At 39.8% G+C, this 22,792-nt stretch overlaps 1 protein-coding gene and 1 long non-coding RNA gene across 27 annotated transcripts in view; one reads left to right on the plus strand and one right to left on the minus strand.

The window, feature by feature from the left end:
* XRRA1 (X-ray radiation resistance associated 1) overlaps positions 1-22,792 on the plus strand; it is a 133,451-nt gene that overhangs the window by 46,710 nt on the left and 63,949 nt on the right. For 24 of the 26 annotated variants that reach the window (XR_013523247.1, XM_035265446.3, XM_078340214.1 and 21 more), the window contains 3 exons: positions 976-1,109; positions 16,038-16,166; positions 16,854-17,071. Coding sequence is in view for 25 of the 26 variants with exons in the window: in XM_035265446.3 (XP_035121337.3) it covers positions 976-1,109; positions 16,038-16,166; positions 16,854-17,071 (481 nt within the window). In the remaining variant the exon portion in view is untranslated. Of the gene's footprint in view, positions 1-975; positions 1,110-16,037; positions 16,167-16,853; positions 17,072-22,792 lie in introns of those variants that run through there. The other 2 variants (XM_078340220.1, XM_054241420.2) reach the window with 2 other exon arrangements.
* LOC128929033 (uncharacterized) lies at positions 2,341-13,990 on the minus strand. The gene is made up of 2 exons (XR_008474916.2): positions 11,611-13,990; positions 2,341-3,223 (listed from the first exon to the last, which is right to left on the minus strand). It is a non-coding gene; the product is annotated as an uncharacterized LOC128929033 (long non-coding RNA).

Below are 22,792 nucleotides of genomic sequence, written 5' to 3' on the forward strand. Positions count from 1 at the left end.
CCTTTACCAATTGAATAAGATGCTGAAACTGATCCCATTCAATAGACTTCAATGTATGTTGAGAGGGGCACAGGGAAGCACATAAGAAATAGCGGTGCATGGAAGGGGGCCAACTTGTATATAGAGTGAGTGTCTACAGAGGCTTAGGAAAAGGAAAACAAATATTGGACAGATGTCATTTATCATGATTGGCTTTGTCTCTGGAGAGAAACACAGTTTTCTGACCGAACCCTTGGCCCCTTGACCCCAGTTAACTGTCTCATGAATCCAGATGGCCAGTTAGAAGGTGGCCAATAATAGGTTGACAATTCAGGATTATTATCCTCATAAACCAGTTTATTTCAGCTCATTTTTTATGTGCACCTACTTTGTGCCAGATCTATGCTAAGTTACAAGGACACGGTGTTACAGTGGCATGGCACTTGACCTCACAGTCCTCCAAGTGCCAGTTTGTGATCTAGTCCACCACTGTGTGCCAGGCACTATGCTAGGCATATCCATATGCCAGATACCTGGCAGACTTTGGTAAGTACCCCAAGAGCAGTTTAGATAAAGCACTTCAAGTTAGGGGAGGTAGAGATTCCATCTGTCTGGGGAGTTGGGAAAGTTTTACAAGGAAGCTGCTCCTTTTGAACTGTCTTTTTGGGGCTTGGATTAGGATACTTGGAAGAAGAGCACTGCTGTTTAAGCGAAAAGCACAAGCAGAGATCTATAGGTGGATGAAGCAAAGAGTGGGGAGGAGTCTATTTGCCCAGCACTACAGGATAAACAAAGATTTGTAGTGGCAACTAAGGCTAGAAATTGGTTGGGTACTGACTCTAGTAGACCTTGAATGTTAATCCAGAGAGCCAGGAGGGTTTTGTCCTATAGGCGATGGGGCACTCTGGAAAGTAGCTCCCACCTCATATATGAGCATCACTGTGACACTGTGACACAGAGTGCTTATCTTCCCCATCTTTTATCTTTGCATGGCAGTTCTTGGACCTTTCCTTCAACAGCCTGACTGCAGAGGCCATCTGTGATTTGGGGATTCTGCCACACCTCCGTGTCCTGCTCCTCACAGGCAATGGCCTCACCTCCCTGCCACCCAATTTGGCTGTCGCAGAGCAGTAAGTTCTACCTCGTGGAGTCTGTTCTGTTTTTGTGTACAAATATCCAAGGAAATAACCCATAGCAGTTTGAGAGTGCCATAAAGATAGGATGTGCTCAAAGCAGGGATAATGTCACCTACTGAAGCTCCCAGAAAGGCCTCAGACATGTGCCCCCAATTTCCCCTGTGATGTTAGGAGAGATCCAGGTGTTTGGAAAGCCACTTTCCCTGCCTCTGATTGGTCATCTGTAAATTGTCTTGCCAGATGATTGTCCTTCATGAGCCCTCTGCTTCACCTCAGTAAGTCTGTTCCCTGGTCTCTAGATAAGGTTTCTACATTCCCACTCTGCATCTTTGCTGAGGCTGTTCCTTCTGGCTGGTCCTTCCTTTCTTAAGAGTAGTAAAAACACATGTGTAGTACTTACTATGTGCCAGACACTGTTCTCAGCACTATATATGTTAACTCATTAAATCCTCATAACAGCTCTATGAGGTAGGTCTCCTATTATTATCCCAATTTTTTAGATGAGGAAATAAGTATAGACATTTAAGTAACTTGCCCAAAGTTGCAAAGCTAGTCAGTAACAGAGCCAGGATTTGAACTACGTCAATTGGACTCCAAAGACCATACTTATGACCATTATATTATATTCTTACATAGATTCTGTACATTTTCTTGAGAGCTTGTTTGGAGGTTCTAGCAGGGGAGCACAGCTACTCGCATACCCTTGACCGAAGACCGGTCCTCCTCTATCGGGGATGGTCGTCCTCTTTGACCGAGCGCGCAGCTTCGGGAGGGACGCACATGGAGCGGTGAAGGAGGAAGGGGACACCCGCCTAGCCAGCCAGATCAGCCGAATCAACCCTGGCGATCAATGGGGTGACAGATGTCACAGCCAGATCGCCCTCACATCCGATTCTGTACATTTTCTAAGACCCAGCTCAGACCTTCCTCTTTTCCCTACCAGGAGCCTTCTCTGACTGCTTTAGCCCATGCCTCTTAATCCCTTCTCTAAGGATCAGTTTAATTTAGTGTTTCCCAGTTAATTCAGTGCTTAGCATATTCTATTGTGATTTATGCCTAATGTATATATGTATATGTGTAATAAGTTACTTAGATTTCATATAGTGATGATGGTGGTTGGTTAGCTACTCAAGGGGGTTGGGATAATAGCAGTGATCATTTAATAGGGGTTTCATTAGTTAGGGTTGTTTTATTTGCAAGTAACATAAATCCAATTCAAAGTAGCTTAAACAAAAAAGGGAATTTATTGGTTCATGTATCTGGAAAATCCTAAGTTAAATCTGCCGGATGCTTTGGCTGGATATAGGTGCACAGGATGTTGTCAGGTCTCTGTGTGCATCTCTATTTCATGAGCATGTGTGCGACTTCTGTTACTCTGTCACTTGTTCTGTCATACACATGCAGATACCTTTGTTTTCCTTGGTGTTGGCTTCATTCTTTTTATTTATTTATTTTTTTTTTGCAATTTTATAACTTTATTTGATGGATTAGGTATGGAACATTCCTTATTTCTTTGGCCTAGACAGCTTTGCTGAGCCTGGTATCAATGTGCACATCTGGAGTTCCCATCTCCTTCATAGCAAACTTCTGAATCTGTCTGGGTGCCTGAGGGGCATGCTTCTTGAAGCCCACTCCATGGATGTGCTTATGAACGTCGATGGTGTATTCTCAGGTCACTATCTGGTTGATGGCAGAATGGCCCTTTTTCTTTTCTTTTTTTTTTTTTTTTTTTTTTTTTTTTTGAGACGGAGTTTCGCTCTTGTTACCCAGGCTGGAGTGCAATGGCGAGATCTCGGCTCACTGCAACTTCTGCCTCCTGGGTTCAGGCAATTCTCCTGCCTCAGCCTCCTGAGTAGCTGGGATTACAGGCACGTGCCACCATGCCCAGCTAATTTTTTGTATTTTTAGTAGAGACGGGGTTTCACCATGTTGACCAGGATGGTCCCGATCTCTTGACCTCGTGATCCACCTGCCTCGGCCTCCCAAAGTGCTGGGATTACGGGCTTGAACCACCGCGCCCGGCCAGAATGGCCCTTTTTCTTCTCGCCACCTTCTTTGTGGAATCCTGGCTTCATTTGTAAGTAGGCTTTCTCCGCGAGTCAGTCAGGCTGTAGACAGAAATATAAAAACCACTTAAGATATTGCAAATAGATTGGATTTATTGGTTTATTGATTGGTTTACTCATTTATTCTTGGTAGGGGGGGTAATTGGTATTTTGTCATGGAAATTTTTAAACACATAAAATTAAAGTCAATCTTAAAATTGACTCCAGGTGCCTATCACCAACAGTTATCACATGACAATTATCAAGGTTATAGCCAATCTTGTTTCATCTATGCCCCTACCACAGCCCATCCTAGAATATTCTTAAGAAAAATCTCATACATACCTATAAATGTTTCATCTATAAATATTCCAGTTTGTAGCTCTAAAAGATAAGCACTCTTAAAAATCATATCCAGAGAACCATTATTCCACCTAAAATATTACCAGTGATAAAGAAAGGGAATTGGTTACATGGCTTTTAGAAGGAATGGAAGAGCTAAGTGGAGAAGAGGAGTATGGGAAGAACAAAGAGGAAGAATGGTTGATAACCAGAGATCAGAAGCTGCAATACCGCTAAACTGAAGTCACCAAGTCTATACTCACTGCTGGGCTTTTAGGGAGGGTGTCACTGTAATTCTGGATGTGCTAAAGATGTGATGCCTCAACCAAGGCTGGAATCTCTGCCAACACAGTTCCATGGTTAGAGCTGCCATTGCTACTGCACTATCACTGCTGCTTCTTATAGAAATGCTATCAGAAGCCAAACAAGAGTTTCTTCTCCCTTGCTCTGGCCTTCCAGTCTCTCATGAATCCCTTCTATTAACAATATCTAACTGGAAACAAATTGGAAAGGCAGTCTGGGAAGTGTAGGTGAGGAGGTGGCTCCAGCCCCTTATAATACATAGAAGCACACAGAGGGAAAGGATGAAGGCTGAGAGCAAACAGGAAGATGACTGGCACCATTCAACCCTTGGAACACCAATATCTGCTCTCCTACTTCCCTCCGTATTTAATTTCCATGCAACAATAGCAACCATAACATGCTTTTAACTAACACAGAGGAACTCTTCCTCTTATACTGAAGACACCTTCACCATCCTCTCAAGAAGGATGAGACACAGTTTCTTCATTTACTGTAGCTGTCTCTGGATGATATTATTTTCTCCTCCAAATAAATTTATGGATATTTTATATCCTAAAAACTAAGTTGTAAAGTCAGTCACCACTAGCAGTTTAAGTGTGCATGCAAGTACACACACACACACACACACACACACACACACACATACACATGAAGGAAGAAAATGCACATGAAAATATGCATAGTTGCTACAGTCATCTTTTCCTAACTGGTCAGGAGGCCATAGTGGATATCTGTAAATACTTTTTTCCATCACCTTTTCAATGTTCCTTTGTCCTCGTCCAGCACCTTGGCTGGTTGGGATTCTTTAACTGATGTGGTCTTCTGAACCTTCACTCCTGAAGGGTCTGAGTCCTTAAAGGTCCTGCTTTTACTGGGTTGCTGTAGTCTTCATCAAAAGACTAAAAGACATGGAACTTCTTAGAGGAGCACCAGATAATATTCTGGATCCCAAAGATACTCTTTTTTGACCTCAAGGTATAACAGCAATTATATTTATTTTTAGAAACAGTATCAGTTACCTAGCCAGTAGGATGAGTCCCTCTTTGACTATTGGTTCAGAGGAATGAGAATCATAAGTGGCCAGTAGCAATCACAACTTCCAATTCAGTGGAACTATGGTTGTCTCCTGATAAAAGTACCTCCTTAGGAACTAAGACCTATAAATCAGAAGTGCCCAAAATTGTAGAATGAGAATCAGAATTCTGCAAACAGACTATTAGATATAATTGTAAGAGGAGCTACTCTCATTTCCATTAATTCTTAGGCACATAGGCTGTGGTAATGAGAAAAACCATATCAGTTTTGGTTGCTGGTTTACATGACACCCTATGCTATTTTAAGTTAGGATCCCAACTTCCCTAACTATATCTAACTGGTATAGTAGATAAATCATCAAAGACTATTTCACTAGAGAATTCTGGGAAGATGATAGAGTAGGAAGCACCAAGAACCGGTCTCCTCATTTAGACAACAGTTTCATTGGCAGAATCAGTCTGATATAACAATGTTGAAACTCTGGAGTCTATTAAAAGTTTGCATCTGCTAGGAGAAGATTTGGATGACAAACTGCAGCTAATTTCAGTCAATTACAGCTCTTAACCCATAACTCCCAATCTCATAGTTCAAATTTTAAATCTGAAAATTAGAATAAGAAATATATTCCTGGGGCAACTCACATGCAGCTTGCAGGAGCCAGGGTGGGCAAAAAGATCCTTGTCCTCCAAATTTTAGAGATCTGTGCTCTGATCACTGAGTGCTACTTCTGATCATTGAGGTGCAGACACAGAGGCACACAACCATAATTGTATACCATCTACAACTGTTGTAAGCCCCTTCTGTTCCAGCTGAAGAGTCTTCCAGGGAATTTAAAGGACTTCCTTTCTTAATCCCCATTCCACCCCCACTCCTCCAACTTTTGGGAGCCAGACATTAAAGTCTGGGACATTCAAAAGCAACTGCATATACAAAGGAAATTAGAATGTCCCCACACATACCCAGAGAAGCGCACAGGCTTAGAAAGACCTGAGAAGACCTTACATTTACACCTCAGCCTGATCCTTGACACAGAGACAGCCTACAATAATCAAACACAAAACAGCAACAAAAAAAAAAACCATAGCAAACCCTATAAAGACGAGAATCTGATTTCTAGAGTTACCATTTTAATAGATTTAAATATCCAGCTTTCAACAAAAAATCACAAAGCATACAAAGAAACAGAAAAATATGGCCCATCCAAAGGAAAACATTAACCAACAGAAACTATCCCTGAGAAAGGGAGGACTTACTAGACAAAGACTTTAAAACAGCTGTCTTAAAGGTTTATAAAGAACTAATGGAAAATATGAATAAAGTCAAGAATATGATGTATTAACAAAAAGGAAATAACAAAGAGATTAACAACCTAAAAAGAAAACAAACAAAAAAATTTTAAACCAGAAAATTAGAAAAAGAAATGAGCCAGGAACAGTGGTTCATGCCTGTAATCCCAGAACTTTGGGAGGCTCAAGTGGGTGGATCACAAGGTCAGGAGTTCGAGACTAGCCTGGCCAACACAATGAAACCCCCTCTCTACTAAAAATACACAAATTAGCTGGGCATGGTGGCATGTGTCTGTTCGCCCAGCTACTCAGGAGGCTGAGGCAGGAGAATTGCTTGAACCTGGGAGGTGGAGGTTACAGTGAGCTGAGATCATGCCACTGTACTCCAGCCTGGGTGATGGAGCAAGACTTCATCTAAAGAAAAAAAAAAGAAATGAAATACTCACTAGAGAGATTCAGAGGCAGATTCAAGCAGTCAGAAGAGAGAATCAGCAAAGCTGAAGATAGAACAGTTAAATGTATCAAATCAGAGAAAGAAAAAGTAAAAAAAGATTGACTTGAGACAAAGCCTAAGGGACCTGTGGGATACCATCAAACCAACCAACCTATGTATTATGAAAGTCCCAGAAGGAGAAGAGAGAAAGCACAGAGAGAGAGATTATTTGAAGAAATAATAGCCTAAAACTTCCCAAGTTTGATGAATGACATGAATATAAACATACATGGAGCTCAGTGGACTCTCAGATAGGATGAACTCAAAGAGACCTCCACTGAGTCATATTATAATTAGACTGTTAAAAGACAGGATCTTGAAAGCAGTGAGGGAGAAGCAACTCATCACGTACAAGGAATCTTCAGTATGATTGTCAGCAGACTTTTTGTCAGAAATTTTCAAGGCCAGAAGGCACGGGGCTGATACATTAAATATATTTAATGTGCTAAAAGAAGAAAAAAACTGTCAACTAGGAATCCTACATCCAGCAGAAGTGCCCTTCCAAAGTACAGAAGAAACTAAGACATTCCCAGATAAACAAAAGGTAAAATTCATTGCCACCAGTCCCGCCTGCATAAATATTAGAGGGAGTCTTGCAAGTTGAAATGAAAGGATGCTAGACAGTAACTCAAAGCTGTAAGAAGAAATAAAGCTCTCATTAGAGGTTAATGCATGGGCAATTACAAAAGCTAGTATTATTGTAACAACAGTTTGTAATTCCACTTATAGAACATTGTGAGCAAGGAAGGCAAATCTGTGTCCAAAAATACATTTATAATTATTCTAGTAAGGAAAACTTGCTGCTGCTTTTAAAAGTCAACCTCATACTAGATGGCTATATAATCCCTCGAGAAATGGTGTCATATGAGGGGCTCAGCAGTGGCCTCTGCCATTGGCAGGTTGAATACTCAGCAGGGGTCATAACCAGATTTGCTTTGGTGAAAGGAAGTGTGTAGCCTTCATCCCTGTTGCCAAGGGAAAGAGGGCAACTGACATTCAAGGAATGGGTTACCTTAACTTCCTAACCATTGAGAGTCTCCTCTGCAGGGAATAGTCTTGGGGAAACAGTCACATGAGACACAAATAATCTTCATACTCTATCTATTCTGAGAAGTTAGGTCACATAATTTTTCTCTGTATTTTCCTCTCAGCAGCTTTCCCATATTCTTTCCAAGCTTTGACTATTCAGCTAAACCATCAGCCGCTGCCCATGAATCAGTGTAGATCTGTACTTCTGGCTGTCTCTTTGACTAAGCAAGTGGCCAGTCAGATAGTCAGATATATTGCTTTAAGTTCTGCCTACTTAGATTTTTCTTCCCCTGTCTTTTTGGTCACTTCTGTGGGGGGCTGTGATATTGTAATGGTCTGCTTTGGGAAGGTATCAGCATATCATGCTAAGTCATTTGTAAACCCAGCTGGAGGTTTTTCTTCCTATATTAGATGGCCATAGGACGTTAGTTAAGGGTTGATGGAGAGGTAGCAGTACAGCAGGAGTATGCACCATAGGAATCTGAGCCATATATTCCTGCAACTTTTCCAGACTTGCTGGAGCCTGATTTCAAATATTGCTTTCACTTGATGGGGGAGTTCTGTTGTTCGTTCAGTTCATGATGAGTGGTTCAGGTTGCGTGATCACTTAGTATCCTGTGATCAGGTATTTGGTCTCTACCAATATGCAGTAGTAAGTGGGAAATCGTTTTTCAAATAAAAATCATTATCTTCAGAATAGAGCATAACTTTGTTCAAAAATGAATCTGCTATAGGTACCTAGAAAAGGCTCTATTCATAGAATGACCATGTACTTTATCATCTAAACCAGGATATAAATGAGAGGGAAAGGGGACAGTATTAATAATTATTTGGGGATAACAGGTGAAAACTCAGGCTATCATTGAAATCCAGGATTTATGGTACCCTGTCTGTAGAGCACACCTATTTGCCATAGTCCTTGAGAAACCATTTGGACCTGCTGAGTCATATGCCCAATGGAAGAGCAACTTGCATTATAGTTGGGACCTGTTGTAGAATCTTGCCTTGCTCTGGGCCTCACTCAAAACTAGCAGCCTTGTGGGATACTTAGTAAGTGAGTTAGAACAGCACAAATGTTTTATGTGTCACTTCTAAAATCCAAAAAGGGGATGGGCACAATGGCTCATGCCTATAATCTCAGCACTTTGGGAGGCTGAGGTGGGTGGATCACTTGGGGTCAGGAGTTTGAGACCAGCCTGGCCAACATGGCAAAACCTCACCTCTACTAAAAATACAAAAATTAGTCAGGTGTGGTAGTGGGTACCTGTAATCCAAACTACTCAGGAGACTGAGGCAGGAGAATTGCTTGAACCTGGGAGGCAGTGGTTGCAATAAGCCAAGATCCTACCACTGCACTGCAACCCTGGGCAACAGAGTGAGACTCTATCTCAAAAAATAAATAAAATAAATAAAAATAAATCCAAAAAGACGAATGAAGCTTTGTGATTTTTTTTACAAGTAGTGCAAAGTACAGGATTATGTTTTTCATGTTAGAAGTATATCCCAACATGCTTCAGATATCTGGACAACAAAAAAAATTAATCCATTTCATAGTCCCCTGAATTTTGATGGTGGAGGGGGTTTATCTCCATCCTGTAGCACACATATCTTACTAAGACATCTAGGATGTTTGCAACTCTTCCTGCTTGCCAGGTCTAATCAGCATGAAATTCTGTAGGAAATTTTCAAAATAGTAAGATCCCAGAGTTGATATGGCCCCAAGAGAAGAGGACAAAAGTGTACTGTTCTCCGTCAGGTCAAGGCAGACTACTTCTGGTAGTTCTTATCAATTGATAAAGGGAAAGAAATATTTGACAGGTCTTTAGCTGTATCCCCAGTGCCAGGGGCTTTGTAGATTTGCTCCAGTAAAAAGATTCCACATTTGGAATAGCAGCTGAAAGTTGGAGTCACCTCTTGATTAAGCTTACAGTAATCTACAATCATTCTTCAAAACCTTTTTTTCTGTACAAGCTAAATAAAGAAAAGATATCTTCTATACAAGTTAAATAAATGAGATGTTAAACAGGGATATCATAGAAATCATTATCCTTCCATCTTTTTAATCTTTAGTGATGGCAGTAATCTCTGCAATTAATTACCTCAGGGATTCAGTGTTATTTTTGGTTTACTATTACAGGGAAGAAAAGTTACTGGGGTTTCAGTTGGACACTTCCTACCACAATGACGTTTACTTTGTTGCTCAGTAAACAAATATGGGTATTCTGCCAGTTGTTTAGTATGTCTGTTTCAGTGACACATTCAGGAACTGAGGAGAAACCACAAGGTAGATTTATGACTCCACTGGGTCCATTGTGAAACAGACTTTGGCTAAATTTTCATTCTGTCATCTGATCTTTATGATCCCCCACTTTTGAGTGATGAACCACCATGCCTTTTATATCCCCAGAGATTGGTACCAGTTTGCAGACACTGTCTAGTAATCCTTACAAGGCCTAATATAGCACTGTTTGGTAGAACTTCCTACAATGTTGGAAATGTTCTGTATCTGTGTTGTTCATAGTGTAGCTACTAGGTATATTGAGTTCTTGAGCACTAGAAATGTAGCTCATGTGATATAGGAACTGAATGTTCAATTTTCTTTAAGCTTAATTAGTTTTAAGTTAAATGTAAATAGGAACTGAATGAGAGGCCATGGCTCTTCCTTTGGACAACTGAAATCATTTTTTTCTTACCAGATCAAGGGTATTCTGGTTATCTACATCACTAATAATTTCAAATAGTCTTCATCCAATTATAGAAATTGAAATTATCTGAAGCTAGTCTTCGGTCTCTGCAAGGTCCATACTATTTCCAGTGTATTTGTCCTCCAATGGTTTCGTTTTTTAATGATCTGACTTAGAGCATGAGCAGTCAGGCTTCTATTCTGTGGCATGCTTTAGATTACAATTTTTGGCTCCTGGCCCGGCATGGTTGCCAGAATCTCTGCTCAACTTTTCAGCCTCTCTGCCCAACTTTTCAGCTTCTCTGCCACTTCTAGAGTTAGCAGTCTTAGGGGAAAAGTTGCATGAACCCCTTTGGATTTCCTTCTTTTTTCAAACCTTAGCCCCATAATTCTTCACAGCTTATTTGTTCGCAGGTATCTTAAGGCAGATTGTTTTTAAAGGTATATTTTGTCTGGGTTTTGTAGTTTTTTTACTCAGGGAAGAGTTGGCCCACATTATTTAGTTTGCGATACTGTAAACCTTGTTATTTATTTTGGCCAGGTACCTAGGGCATTCCGTATGGAATCAGCTTAAACTAAATTCCTGACTGGGTGTTTTCTGAACCACTCTGATGACACAGATTTGAGCTATAGTTTTGCAAGGGGACCAGTCTGCACTTCTCCTCCTCCGTTCACTCCAAGACCATTTTCTCCTGGCTATGGGATAAGGAGAATGGGTTTAGTTTTGGTTAATTCCTCCTTAGGGTGAATCCCTTTCAGATCCCAAATTAGTATAAAGGGTCTCTGATTAAATGCCCCCACCTTCAGTGTTCCCTGGGCTTTGATTCTCTAGCCCCATGATACTGTCAAACCATAGTTCAGTTTCAACAGGACTAGTAAATGCCCTCAAAACTTGAATGGCTTCCTATGTTCAGTTTCTCCCTCTGGGTTTTTAGATTTGGCATACTGCTTCTTTACTGTCTTCACATCTCTTATATTAATATGATGGATCCATCACCACAGGGAATGGTGGTGTGTGCCTGCAGTGCCAGCTACTTGGGAGGCCAAGAGGGGAAAATCATTTTAAGCCAGGAGTTCAAGTCCAGCCTAAGCAACATAGCAAGACACCATCTCTACAAAAGAAAATAAATAAAATGATGAATATTTTTTATTTTTATATTTTTTTCATAATTCTAGTTGTTTTCAGTGGAAAGCCTAGTTAAAAAAAAAATAAGGCAAGTCTCCCCACCCTGTGCTTCCATGTCCTCATATATGAGAGAGAAAATAAATGTATTCCTACCTGCATCAGAATATCAATTGAAATCAGCATGCTTTGAAAGCTGTGGGTTGGCCAGGCATGGTCACTCACACTTGTAATCCCAGCACTTTGGAAGGCTGAGGCAGGAGGATTGCTTGAGCCCAGGAGTTCGAGGCCAGCCTGGGCAATATAGTGAGACTTCATCTCTACAAAAATAAAAATAAAGATGGGGGGCTCCAGACAAATATCAATGTCATTATTTTCTTCCCACTCATCTGTCTAGATTCAGTATGCTGTGTGAGTTCCTCTTCTGCCAACCTCTTAAACGTTGGTGCTCCCCAGTCATCCACCCTCAACCTACTGTTTTCTTAATTTTTATACTCTTTGTTGGTGGTCTCCTCTCCTCGCAAATCTTCTGAGCTATAAGCCCATTTAACCTACTTATCATATCCAATTCCTCACACACAGCCCCATGCCAATAAGTCCTCCTTCTTGTTCTCTCCTTCTTTCTTTCTTTTCCTGGCTTCATTGACTGGCACTTCTCCCCATCTAGTATTTAGTTGTCCAGGATAGAAACCTGGGCATTAGCCCAAATTTTGCACTCCCTCATTCCACACATTCATTCAATCACCAGATGCTGTCAAGTGTACTTTCTAAATTCTTCTCAAATCTGCTCATTCCTGTTATGTTCCTGTTTGGTCTCAGTCTGCAGTTTCTTGTCTCCCAACCCATCCTCCTATTTGTCAGCCAGAGTGATCTTTCTGAAATGCACATGTGATTCTATCACTGCCCTGCCTAAAGTCTTTTAGCAGGTTCCCACTGTCCTAAAGATAAACTCCATTAACATCACTCACGAGGCTTTTCATGGCCTGACTCTGCCTACTTCTCCATCTTCCTTTCTCTTCACTTTTTCCATTCATCATATACCTCATTTATTCTGAACTATTTGTGTCTCCATTTCTCACTATTTTCTCTGGGTGAGTTAGGGGAATCATATTTGACCCATTCTGTCTTTAGACTACTCTATTACTTTGTTTTGAGCTGGAATCTGCTCCTTTGGCTCTTTAATTAGGCCTACTCCCTTTCTGCTTCAGACCATACAAGTCGGCTTTCACAGGCATGACTAGCACAAAGCAGAGGGTAAATTGTTACCTCCTTTTTTTTAGTCACTGTATTCGAAATAACACCATCTAAAAGAGCACTGGGTTTTCAGTAGCCACATCATAATCCTCTTTTACACACACACAGTCTGTTAAGCCGTTTCTCCCTTATCCTGTGTGTTTGCACAGTTGGTGTTCTGTATCTTAACACAGAAGCTGATCTGACATCTGTCCTAATGTAAGTGCTTGCTAAGTTTCATCTTGTTTGTTGCAGCCCTTGGATCAATCTTTTGAGTGATATTGTTAGCCTAATCCAAAGTCTTACAGTGTAAAGTAAAAGAAATCCCCTTGTACCATATAAATAGAAGATCTAGGCCCAGAGATGCTCAACACTAGTGGGAAGTCACAGAGCAAACAAAGCAGCAGCAGCAGCATTGGAGCCAGAGCTCAGTGATCCTGCCCCGCTTCCCATACATCTTCTAATATAATACGCAAATTCCCATTGCTGAATCCAACCACTGCACATACCCTTAGCTTCTAAAAAACTTTCATTAAATCTCAGATTTTAAAAAGTATTAATTCTATTTACTAAAAGAAATGATAATAAAAATAGCACCACTCTGAACAGCTGGAAACCCCAGCTTCTCCACTACTGATGGCCTGCCACTTCAAAGAACTCTTCTTCCAGAAGGGGCTTGGTGGGAAAGCGTGCTGCTTTCCTCTGAAGCTAGGCATCTATCTTCTCACCCATCTGATGGCTCTCCCTCTATTTTAAGACATCTATTTTAGAGACAAAAAATGAAACTTTCCCATGCTATAATTAGGGTGGAACTTTAAAAAGGCAAAGTAGTGTAACTTGTCACAAGAGACAAGACAGAGCCAGCTTCTGCATTATGGACCTTAAGAGGAATTTTTTCAAGGCTTATTTGTTAGCTGTTTCATATTTCACTGGAGTAAAATAAAGATGGGCCAATCAATTATAAATCAACAGAGCTGCTATGCCCTGTTCTGTAATAGCTCTCAGAGATTAAAAATTCAGTGTACAAAAGTTGGTCCTTCCAGAAAGAGGAAAGGACACATCCGTGACCTTGAAATATTATGAACTATAAAGGCTTCCTGCCTTCTCTGTTACATGTCTCTGGTCTTTGGACTTCAAGCCTATTCCACACACTGCTGCCAGGGCCATGTCCTGTTTTTTTGTTTTTTTTTTTTTTTCTTTGAGATGGAGTCTTGCTCTGTCACCAGGCTGGAGTGCAGTGGCGTGATCTCGGCTCACTGCAACCTCCACCTCCCAGGTTCAAGCAATTCTCCTGCCTCAGCCTCCCAAGTAGCTAGGACTACAGGCGTGCGCCACCACACCCAGCTAATTTTTGTATTTTTTAGTAGAGACAGGTTTCACCATGTTGTCCAGGATGATCTCGATCTCTTGACCTCATGATCCACCTGCCTCAGCCTCCCAAAATGCTGGGATTACAGGCATAAGACACCACACCTGGCCCTGGCCTGTCGTTTTTTGCAGTCAGAACTGTCATTATCTGTAGAAGTCTATCAGTGTTAGGATACAGGGGGAAAAAAAGGCTGGGGAGAATTTACTGTAAGAACATTGGGGAATCTCACAGCCATGCCTTAGGGTCATGCTGAACGTAGGCCCTGAGCACTGTGGAGCAGCCTGGAAGTTCTGTCACTCAGCTTTCACATCTCCTCCTCTCTGTGACTTGCCACATTTTTCTTTACAGGTGGGCTGCCTGTGTCTTTCTGGACCCCATGATGGGAAACATGGCTGCCAATAGCTTCTAATTATGTTACAGATCCAGCCACGAAGAGATTTATTTTTTTCCGTGTTCTCTCTCTTTCAAACTGCTTAAGACCATGGCAGTTCCCTTTCTATTCCTCATGGTTTTGCTTAAACATTGCCTTTCCTAAATAGGTGCCTTCCCCACCTACTTCTTTTATAGTGTTTGTCTCACTGCATGCTGTGTGTCCACCTCCTCCATAGACTGTAAGCACCCAGAGGGGAGGGATGTGTTCTTTTCTTTGTATTCTCAGTACCTGGCCACATAAATGTATGTTAAAGAAATTCGAGAGTGTGAATGAACAAATTAATTAGTAATACATTCATTTAGAATATATCCTCTCTAAATGCACCTGTGAAATATCCCTGACTTCAGGTATGCATCACTGCCTACCTTTGTTAAGCTCTCTTTAGCCCAGGCATCAGCTCCTCCTTTCATTTCCCCACCCTTTAATCCACATGAGACTAGTAGATGTGAACATGAGCGGTGTCATTTGGCAGTGGAAAGGGCGTGGGATTTGGAGTCAGACAGATCTAGGTTCTAGTTTGAATTGTCCCACTTTCTAGCTGTGAGACTACAGGCAAGTTTCTCTGAGCTTCATCTTCTTAATCAGTTTCATTTGATAACACATACAAAACATGTAGCACAATGCCAGAAATGCAGTAGGTGCTAAGGAAATGTTAGTTTCCCTTCCCCTTGTTGTGTATGTGTGTGTGTTTATGGCTTATATATGTGTATACTGTATGCATTTGTGCCTATGTGTATTATTTGGGTATGTGGGTGGCATACAGTGTGGAGGGAAGACTGAAAATGCTGTTTGCATCATCTGCCTGTGTGGAAGAGAGTTACCTAGATCTCATCTACCTGAAGGACACAAATGAGATCACATTAATGGCAGTACTTAAAATGCCACCACTTTCTGCCCACCCATGTAATTCAGGGCATCACCCCCTTAAATCTCACTCTTAGGTGTTTCTGGGAATCCTCTGAGAGTTTGAGTTTAAGAAGAAACTTCTCCACTCCTTACTCATGTGTTTATTTTATGAAGCCACTTGATAAGAGAACCTCACTGCAGCCAGGGATGGTGCCCTTAATCCACCCTACTTTACCCTACTAATTGGCAAAGCTGTGGTCTATAACAAGGGCATTGTCTCCTGGTGCTCCCATAGTTACCAGTCTACTAGGTGACACAGCATAACCAAGAGTCTTCCCGAGTCAAAATTGTGCATTGATCTATCTGCAGAATGCTCCTTCTAGTTTGGCCTCTTTTACCCTGGTATTTTCTATAAGCACTACCTATACAATCTCCCGCCCTGGCCTAACCTGGTCTCAATGATGTGTGTAACCTTTCTCCATACAGAAGACGATATGGTATGTATGAATAGAGTTTGGGGAAAGAGAAGGTGGGGAGGGAATTGTACATTCTCTGCATCCCTACAGGGACCTCTTTTGGGCACTAGAGCAGTTCCTAAGCTGGTTAGACCTCCTGGTTGATTCCCTGTCCTCTTCAGCATCCAGAGAATGGTGGAGTCTGTCACCTGACCTTGCTCATTACCCAAGATCTTTGCACTCACAGGGAGGCATCCGTAACATCGCTGACAAGCAAGAGGTACCTCCTGAGGTTCCCAGCACTGGAGACACTGATGCTGGATGACAACAGACTCTCCAACCCCAGTTGCTTTGCCAGCCTGGCTGGGCTCAGGAGGTAAAGCCATAAGCCTTTCTCTGCTGGGCCTCCTCTAAACCACAGGCTTTCTCATACTCAGTACCTCCTTGCATTTCTGGCTGTTCTGGAAGCCAAACAGCTTGGGTTTAAATCCCAGCTCCACAATTTACCTCTGCTGTGTGGCCATGGGCAAATCATTTCTCCCCTCTGAGCTTTAGCTCCTCCATAAACATGGCCATCAGTGAGAACACTTCTGATCACATGACTGAATTAGAAGCAGTGAAGAGAAAGGAAAACAGGAGATTTTACCCAAGATAGGATCCTGACCCTGACAATGCAGACAGAAAATTTTTAAAATAATGAGAATTAGAAAGAGAAATTTAACTCCTGAGTTGTAACTGTTTGAAGTAAAGAAAATACTGGCATTTACATTCCTGGAAAATTTACTTTGGATTCAACTACCATTTACTGAATACTACTTTGTGCCAGGCCATTTACATATTCCCTCATTTAATCTTCGCAAGAACCTTGAAAGGTTATTAAATATTATCCCCATTTTAGAGACAGGGATATTGAAGCCCAGAGAGAGTAAGTCACTGGCTAAAGGTCACACAAGAGGAATAAGTATCCAAGCCTGATTCCATGTTTTTTCCCTATAGTTGCTTGGTAAACAATCCTGAGGTATCATTATTGCTATGACTCTGTATTCACTTTCCTTAATTGAAGACTGAAAAAGTTAAGCCTGGATGAAAACAGGATTATCCGGATCCCATACCTACAGCAAGTTCAGCTCTACAATGAGTCAGAGGATTGGATTGGAGGCAGGGAAAATCCCCAGAAAGAGCCCCAATTCATGCTGCAGTCCAAGCCATGGATGCTTGAGGACTCAAATGAGCAACTGGATTACACTGTACTGCCCATGAGAGAGGATGTTGACCAGACAGGTGAGTGATACTCCTTGTTCCCGAAATTCTAGCCCCATAGTGAAAACATACTTCTGAGAGTTTATTCTAAAAGTCTTACTTAGTCAGGATGAATATCACAAATTGAATTTGCTGATTCTTTGTCAAGGATTTTTGCATCTATGTTTGGGAGATATGTTGGTGTATTGATTTCTTTTGTTACATAATTCTTGTTAGGATTTATAATCAAGGTTATGCTTGCCTCATAAAATGTGTTTGGAAGTGTTCATTTGTTTTCTGCTTCCTAGAAAAGTTTATATACTATTATTAGTTTGTCCTTAAATTTTGGAAGAATTTACCATGAGATCACATGAGCCTGAAGTTTTCTTTGTAGAATGAGGTTGAAAGTATGCAAATCTAAAAGCTTAGAGGAAGACCCCCTGACATGTGAAATTTAGACCTCTGAGGAAGAGGTGCTGGTTAGCTACTGATTTCTCTGTGCTGTGATAAGCTTCATGTAGCTGAGACCCAGATCTTTGAGAAGAGGATACTGGCCAGCTGGTGCTGGTGCCTATGAAGAAGTCAAAATGAAGCTAGTTTATACAAATTGGAAAAACTGCAAACTGGATTCAGCTACTGCTGGGGAAAGACTTGCTAGACTAAAGCAAAAAAAAAAAAAAAAAAAATCAGAAACCATATTATTCTAGTGGCATTCACAGGAATCACAAGCAGTCAGGAAACCCATGGGAAGCAGAGAGGAAGAAATAAGCTCCTTTTTTTCCTTCTAGCTTTGCAGTCTCCCTTTAGCACCACCCATATTGTCAGAGCCAGCGGCCAAAGCAGAAATAAGGTTTTGAGGGCCTCAGCTCCAGCGTTCCAAAGCAGAATAAAGAAAGATGGATTTTGAAGTTACAAAATATATACTTAATAACTGGCCAGGCACAGTGCCAATTATTTTGGGAGGCAAAGGCTGGATGATTGTTTGAGGCCAGGAGTTTGGGGCTGCAGTGAGCTGTGATCACGCCACTGCCCTCTGGCCTAGGCAACAGAGTGAGACTCTCTCTCTATAAAAAATGTAAAAATTAGCTGGGTGTGATGGCACGTGCCTGTAGCCTGTGGTACTAGCTACTTGGGAGGCTGAGGCAGGGGGATCCCTTGAGCCCGAGGTGAGCTATGAACGTGCCACTGCCCTCCAATCTGGGCAACAGAGTGAGACCCTGTCTCTAAAAATAATAACAACTTCATAAAGGGCACAATTACATTATTCATATTCTCCCTAAAAATACTTTTCTGTCTACTTGGTTTGTTAACTTTGGAAATAGGTATATTAAAGTCTATCCCCACTATTGTGGATTCGTCAGTGTCTCCTTGCACTTCTGGCATTTTTTTTTTCTATGAAGTTGGTTTGGTTCTCTGTTACTAGGTCTGTGACTTTTATCTTGGTGGATTTTGTCTTTTAATTATTGTAAAATATTCCAGATAGATAAATTTGGTTTTGACTTGGGTCTCTATTTTGTATGATATGAATATTTATTTTAGGATATCTCAAAAACAATATAGCATTGCATAGTTGTCCTAATATGAGTCTTTTTAATAGAAGAATTTAACCCACATGGTGATTATTGATATACTTTACCTTATTTCTACCTTTAGTATGTTTTCTATTTACCTATGCTTTTTATTTTTTCTTTTTGTGAGCACTGTTTTCTTTCAATTCTAAATTTTTCATCAGTTGTTTAAAGCAATAAATCTCATGTCTATATATCTGATGGTTACCCTAAAACTTTTATTTTTGGAGACAGCATCCCACCCTATCACCCCAGGCCAAAGTGCAGTGGCACCATCGTGCTCAAATTACATGGTTGAACTTTGGGGCTCAAGCGATCCTCCTGCCTCAGCCTCCCAAGTAGCTGGAACCACTGCACCTGGCTATACCCTACAACTTCTAATTCACATTTTAAAACTCACTTTTGTCTATCAATACGAAAATCTTAATATGCATCTTTCTACTCTATCCCACTCCCATCACTTCTCATAATGTAATAAACCCTAATAATAATTTAGATTGGTTTTAATTTTTAAAATTATGTATCAATAATTCTTTAGACAGAAAGATTGAACCTCATACTTAGGTTCTTTATCACGTGTACATATTTATAACTTAGGGGCAGAGACCTGTTTATAATACAGCTCGGGTCCTAATATGGTATAATTTTTAGCCTTTTCAAAGTTCTTCTTGCCCTCTTATTTTTTCTCTTTCATCCTTAATTCTCTACTCCCATTTTCTATTTTCATATAAGTGTCTACTCTTATCTTGGATATATTTTCCTGGGTATATGTATTTATCTTTGGAAAATATATATTATTTTGTGTGTAATGTGTTTGTAATTTTTTTTTATTTTTTTTATTACACAATGGTAATATGCTCTTGAGCTCTTTCCATTACTTAATTTTTTTTTCCAGTCAACATTATTTTTAAGACCTTTCCTTCTTGCTGTATGTCCACCTAGTTATTGGCTTTTAACTAATGCATGGTATTCTACAATATATGCTCTAAACACATTTCACACGTCTCTTCTCTTACTGATGAACACTTAGGTTGCTTATAACTTTCTTAATACAAATAGTGCTGCAATGAACAACCTTGTGAACATCTTCTACATATACCACTGTGCCAGGGTTTTCTTGGAATATTTACCCAGGAGTGGGATTGATGGATGACAGAGTATATGTATACGTAGTTTTAAAAACTGCCACCTGATTGTTCTTCAAAATGGTTGCTTCAGTGTATACTCACACGAGTAGTACATAAGGTTTCTTGTCTTCCTATGTCCTTATCAATACTTGGTATTATCTTACTTTATAATTTTTATTCTGGTAGGTGTAAAGTGATATTTACCTTTAAAAACTTTTTAATTTATAATTTTTGTGGGTACATAGCAGGTGTATATATTTATGGAGCATATGAGATATTTTGGTACAGGCATGTAATATACTCTCTTAGTTATTATTGACTATAGTCTCCCTGTTGTGCTACCAAATACTAGGTCTTCATTCTTTCTATTTTTTTGTGCGAATTACCCATCCCCACCTCTCCCCCAGGCCCTCACTATCCTTCCCAGCCTCTGATAACCGTCTTTCTACTCTCTGTGTCCATGAGTTCAATTGTTTTGATTTTTAGATCCCACAAATTAATAAGAACATGCAATTTTTGTTCTTCTGTGCCTAGCTTATTTCACTTAACCTAAGGACCTCCAGTTCCATCCATGTTCTTGCAAATGGTAGAATCTTGTTCTTTTTGTTGGCTGAATTCTGTTGTATACATGTACCACATTTCCTTCATTCATCTGTTGATGGATATGTAAGTTGCTTCCATATCTTGGCTATTGTGAACACGGCTGCAACAAACTTGAGTGCAGTTATCTCTCTGATATACCGATATCCTTTCTTTTGGGTATATACCCAGCAGTGGGATTGCTAGATCATATGGTAGCTCTATTTTTAGTTTTTGAGGAATCTCCAAACTGTTCTTCATAGTGGCTGTACTAATTTACATTCCCAGAAACCGAGGGTTCCCTTTTGTTCACATCCTCACCAGAATTTGTTATTGCCTGACTTTTGGATAATAGTCATTTTAACTAGGGTAAGGTGGTATCTCATTGTAGTTTTGATTTACATTTCTCTGATGATCAGTGATGTTAAGCACCTTTTGATATGCCTGTTTTCCAATTGAATGACTTCTTTTGAGAAATGCTTATTCAGATCTTTTGCCCATTTTTTAGTCAGATTATTAGATTTTTCCCTGTGGAGTTGTTTGAGCTCCTTATATATTCTGATTATTAATCCCTTGTCAGATGGGTAGTTTGCAAAATATTTTCTCCCACTCTGTGGGTTGTCTTTTGTTTATTGTTTCCTTTGTTGTACAGAAGCATTTTAACTTGATGTGATCCCATTTGTCTATTTTTGCTTTGGTTGCCTCCGCTCGTGGGATATTACTACTCAAGAAAATTTTGCTCAGACCAGTATCCTGGAGAGTTTCCTCAATGTTTTCTTGTAGGTGTTTCATAGTTTGAGGTCTTATATTTAAGTCTTTAATCTATTTTGATTTGATTTTTCTATAAGGCAAGAAATGGAGTCAGGTTTAATTCTTCTGTATATGGATATCCCATTATCCCAGAACCATTTATTGAAGAGACTGTTTCTCCCCAATGTACGGTCTTGGCACCTTTGTTGAAAATGAGTTCACTGTAGGTGTGTGGATTTATTTCTAGGTTCTCTATGCTGTTCCATTGGTCTATATGTCCATTTTTATGCCAGTACCATGCTGTTTTGGTTACTATAGCTTTGTAGTATAATTTGAAGTCAGGTAATATGATTCCTCCAATTTTGTTCTTTTTGCTCAGGATAGCTTTGCTATTCTGGGTCTTTTGTAGTTCCATATAAATTTTAGGATAGTTTTTCTATTTCTGTAAAGAATGTCATTGGTATTTTGACAGAGATTGCATTGAATCTCTAGGTTGCTTTCAGTACTATGAATATTTTTAAAATATTGATTCTTCTAGTCCATGAACATGGAATATCTTTCCATTTTTATGTGTCCTCTTCAGTTTCTTTCATTGGTGTTTTATAGTTTTTATTGTGGAGACCTTTCACTTCTTTGGTTAAGTTAATCCCTAGGTATTTAATTTTACTGGTGGCTATTGTAAATGGGATTCTTTTTTTTATTTCTTTTTCAGATTGTTCACTGTTGGCTTACAGAAATGGTACCAATTATGTACATTGACTTTGAATCCTGCAACTTTACCAAATTTGATTATCAGTTCTAATTGTTTTTTTGGTGGACTCTTTAGATTTTTCCAATATAAGATAATCTCATCTGCAAACAAGGACAATTCAACTTCTCTTCCAGTTTGGATCCCCTTTATTTCTTTCTCTTGTCTGAATGCTCTAGCTGAGACTTCCAGTAATCAGTTGAATAATGGTGGTAAAACTGGGCATCCTTGTCATGTTCCAGATCTAAGAGGAAAGACTTTTAGTTTTCCCCATTTAGTACAATACTAGCTATGTGTCTATCATATATAGCTTTTAATATATTGAGGTATGGTTCTTCTAAACCTAGTTTTTTAAGGGTTTTTATTATAAAGGGATGTTGAACTATATTAAATCAATTTTTCAGCATCAATTGAAATGATCATATGGTTTTAGTCCTTCATTCTGATGATGTGCTGTATCACATTAATTAATTTGTGTGTGCTGGAACATTCTTGCATCCCTGGGATAAATCCCACTTGGTCAGTATGTATGATCTTTTTAGTGTACTGTTGAATTTGTTTTGCTAGTATTTTGTTGAGGATTTTTGCATCAATATTCATCAGATATATTGGCCTGAAGTATTTTTTTAAAATATGACTTTGTCTGGTTTTGGTATCACAGTAATTCTGGCCTCATAGAATGAATTTGGAAGTATCCCTTCTTCCTTTATTTTTACAAACAGTTTGAATAGTATTAGTATTACTTCTTTAAATGTTTGATATAATTCAGGAGTGAAGCCATAACATCTCAGGCTTTTCTTTACTGGGAGGCTTTCTATTATGGCTTCAATCTTATTACTTATTGGTCTGTTTAGGTTTTGAATTTCCTCATGGTTCAATCTTGGTAGGTTTTATATTCTTCGAATTTATTCATTTCTTCTAGATTTTCCAATTTATTGGCCTATAGTTGCTCATAGTAGCCACTAATGATCCTTTGAATTTCTGTAGTAAC

Source organism: Callithrix jacchus, chromosome 10 (assembly GCF_049354715.1).
Source record: "Callithrix jacchus isolate 240 chromosome 10, calJac240_pri, whole genome shotgun sequence".
Lineage (NCBI taxonomy): Eukaryota > Metazoa > Chordata > Mammalia > Primates > Cebidae > Callithrix > Callithrix jacchus.